The sequence below is a fragment of the Solanum pennellii genome, chromosome 5 (assembly GCF_001406875.1).
Source record: "Solanum pennellii chromosome 5, SPENNV200".
Taxonomy (NCBI): domain Eukaryota; kingdom Viridiplantae; phylum Streptophyta; class Magnoliopsida; order Solanales; family Solanaceae; genus Solanum; species Solanum pennellii.
This window is the reverse complement of record NC_028641.1, coordinates 5,138,760-5,142,265: the sequence shown is the minus strand read 5'-3', so window position 1 is coordinate 5,142,265 and position 3,506 is coordinate 5,138,760. Positions and strand designations below refer to the sequence as shown.

The 3,506-nt window shown below is 30.8% G+C and overlaps 1 protein-coding gene across 1 annotated transcript; it reads right to left on the bottom strand.

Annotated features, from left to right (window-relative positions):
- Nucleotides 1–767: 767 nt before the first annotated feature.
- LOC107019221 (F-box/FBD/LRR-repeat protein At1g13570-like) lies at nt 768–2,234 on the bottom strand. Its single transcript, XM_015219778.1, has 3 exons — nt 1,425–2,234; nt 1,165–1,329; nt 768–1,070 (listed from the first exon to the last, which is right to left on the bottom strand). The coding sequence occupies exons 1-3, from the start codon at nt 2,232–2,234 to the stop codon at nt 768–770; spliced, it is 1,278 nt and encodes a 425-aa protein (XP_015075264.1).
- Between the last annotated feature and the right edge of the window lie 1,272 nt (nt 2,235–3,506).

Below are 3,506 nucleotides of genomic sequence, written 5' to 3'. Positions count from 1 at the left end.
AAATCAAAAGAATAGACTAAAGTCGAAACTAAAAAAATCCAACTTTATATGAAATCAAATCGACCTTTGTGCCCCCTCATTTGAAATAAAGAGCAAATTTGATTTCGTATTTAACAACTAAAACTTCTTTTTTTCGTTTTTCTTAATGATTCTAAGAGTATATATATTAACTCCCAAGTAATATACAATTTCTCGTTTAAATATTTCGTATATCATACGGTCATCTTAAATGTTAAAGTATGTAATATATCTTATTTAAGATGCATCACATATATTAAAATAGAGAGAATATATATAGTACAAGAAAAAATTAAGGAAAAGATAATCAAGACACATTTAAAGTTCTATTTTTTTCCTTTTGCGAGTTTTATATGTAAATCATCATGTGTTTTTCATGTTCTATCTGAATTAGTTCGTGATAGTTCCAACTTCCAAAGCCATGTCTTATTTCATAGATGGATCAATAACAAGATTGTCATGCAAAATCTTTGTTAGTTCTGCTAACACACAGCATAACTTCAAAATAAACAACCAAAGTCTTAAATCAATAACAAGAATGAAATGAAAAACCATCTCTGTTCCCAAACAGAGTATTCAAAACATTCATCCAGGTTCACAATTCTATGTTTCCAAGCAGATAAAATCTTTATAGTACCTTAAAGCAAAGGCAAAACACAGTCATGCTACTCCATCAACCAAACGTCTCGTTTCTGTTTGTACTTCCAAAATATTTTAGCCAAAGATTAAGAAGGATTGTGATAACGATACTAATCAACAAGATACACAACTTCTACTTTAGATGATGCCCGTTGAAACTTTGTTATCTCCGCGAGTACGTTGAGAGATTTGTTAGTTTCCATTTGACGAGGCTTGATTACCATTTTCACCAGTGCTGGAGACTTTGCCAATAAAACCTTGATAAGCTGCATTTCAACCTCTTCTAATAGTACATCATAAAACTTAACTGTCCTCAGATGATTAAATGTGATATCTGAAAAGCTTGCAGGAATCTCATCAACAACCTCCTGGGGCACAGATTCGAAATAATCTCCATCACTAAGGATACATTCCTAAGAAAAATCAAGAAAAAAAAACCATCAAGTCATTACATACGAATATAAAAACATGGAAAAGATAGAGAGAAAAATAAACATTAGTGACAACCTTGATTTCAATTTCTTCCAAATTTGGAGAGCTTCGTATTATGCATAGAGAAAACGAAAGCTCCAAATACTCTCCAAGATTAATCCAAGACATGAATAGGCGTTTCAGACAGTTAAGAGCTGATGGAAGCCTTGTTGGTATAACTTCAGTTGATCCATTATCGACCTATGAATAAAATGACAAAAATTAGGATGAATCAAAGTCTAAAAAAAAGTACACATGAAATTCCATTACCATTAAGTAAAATGAAGTAACATTACCTCAAAAAAATCCCAGCTGAAACACTCGAGAGCAGGAATAGACGAAAAAATATTGACAAAATCATCTTCGTCCTGTAGAACTAATTCTCTGGGCGCGTACAGAACATTGGAAAGAACAGGGACATTTTCAAGATATATCAATTGTATATCGCCACGAAAGACAAATGATCTTAGCTTCGGAGCATTAATACTCATGGGGTACAAATTGTCTATGTCTTTTAGCACCAAATCCTCAAGCAACGGGCAATTAGAGATCAAACTTTCAAATGTATCAGAAGATAACATGACAGATTTCAATATTAGCCTAATCAACTTATTAAATCCCTTAAAGAAACATGGAAGCTGTATTTCACATTCCTTGAGATACAAATGCCTCAATGCTGAACAATTAAAAAAGAAGTTAGGCAACCTGTATGGAGGATAAGTAAATGGAAGTTTAAGGACAAAATGTTGAAGATGATCAGTGTCGAGGGAAAAAATCAAACGATCAACATCAGGACACACTATTAGACTAGTAATATTGAGGGTGACCTTCAATATTATTCCTCTATGAAACCTGAGGAAACTCTCAAGAATTGGAATAAATCCAATGGTAGGGGACGTCAAGTCCTCTGGTGTTTTCCACACTGTTTGATCAAACTTCACATGTGGAATTCTCCAGCAAATATATTGCCAGTCATTCGAAAGTGTACTAACTCTAACAACATCTCTAAAAGACAACCTACTTAGAATGTCATCGATTAAATAAATGTTAAGGTTGCTAAGTCGGTCAGGAGAAGGTAAACTAAGTCCTTGTTCATCCGGAGGCATGACAATCTGTAGAAAGTAAACAAAAGTACGATAGGTAAGGTCAAAGTACACGCTACACGAACAACAAACAAACATGTCACAACTCTAAGATTAAAAGAAAAGGTGCATAATAGGAGGCAAATGTAACCTTTTTCCATGTTTAAAAAATGCAAAAGAAATTATTTATAGCTGACATTTGCATTGATTTCTTTAATCTGCAAGTCTTGATGTAAATTTGTTTGGCTTAGGTTAAATCAAACACATATAACATATTTTTGTATAGAATTTGAAGACAACTTAGAAGTTTAAATTAGTGATGTTATACTTATTGTACTTGAATTTTATTGTATTGAGTGCTTATATCAAAACACTATAGGAATAAATAATACTCGACACTTCCTTCAGCACTAAAGGTGTCATTTGGTATTATATATAAAAATAGTGTTTGTATGAAATTTTAGTACAATGTTTGACCGTAAGTTTAACTCTGGTACAACTATTACTAGTATTACAATTAACCTGTTTTGGGATATATGACCCCAAACATTTGTTCTACAAGAAGCAAAAAATATTAATTTAGTGAACTACACACTTGATTTCAATATTTTGGTGTAACAGAATAAAAAAATACATCATGAAATTTAAATTTATGTATAAGCTATTAATAAGAACACCAAAATCATGAAAATGGTATTATTTTTTAATTCAAATAATCATATACAAACCATAATTAAACCTAAAACTATCAAGACTTGAATGATAAATCATATTCCTATAAATTAAAAAAATTTGATAATTGAACAAGGTAATATTCATTATTCATGACTAAGCCATAAGTCCATATTTTACCTTTAACCTATGTTTTCTCAAGACAACATAATTAGAATTACACAAATATTTTACTTTTTTCTTAATAGTGTATTATTTGTAAAAACTACAATCTTAAGAGGAAACAAGTTTGAAAGAACTTAATTTTGTTTCTATCATTACACTGTGAATTTAGATACACCCATCATTGGAGTATACTATATGTCTTTTTTATGAAATTTTTTTTATTCATGTTGTTATTGTTGTTTTAATTAGGGTTTCTTCAGAGGGTGACTCAATCCCTTTAAAGATGAGGCATATGCCTTAGGTCCCCAAAATTGAAAGGCCTAACTTTAGTCACAATAAAATATCTTAAGCTTTTTGTAGCAAAAACAAAGAATGTTTTAATTTGTATGGAACTCTTTCATATGGATCAATTTTATATTTAACTTCCACATGATAAATTTAAGTCCACAAGATTAAAAA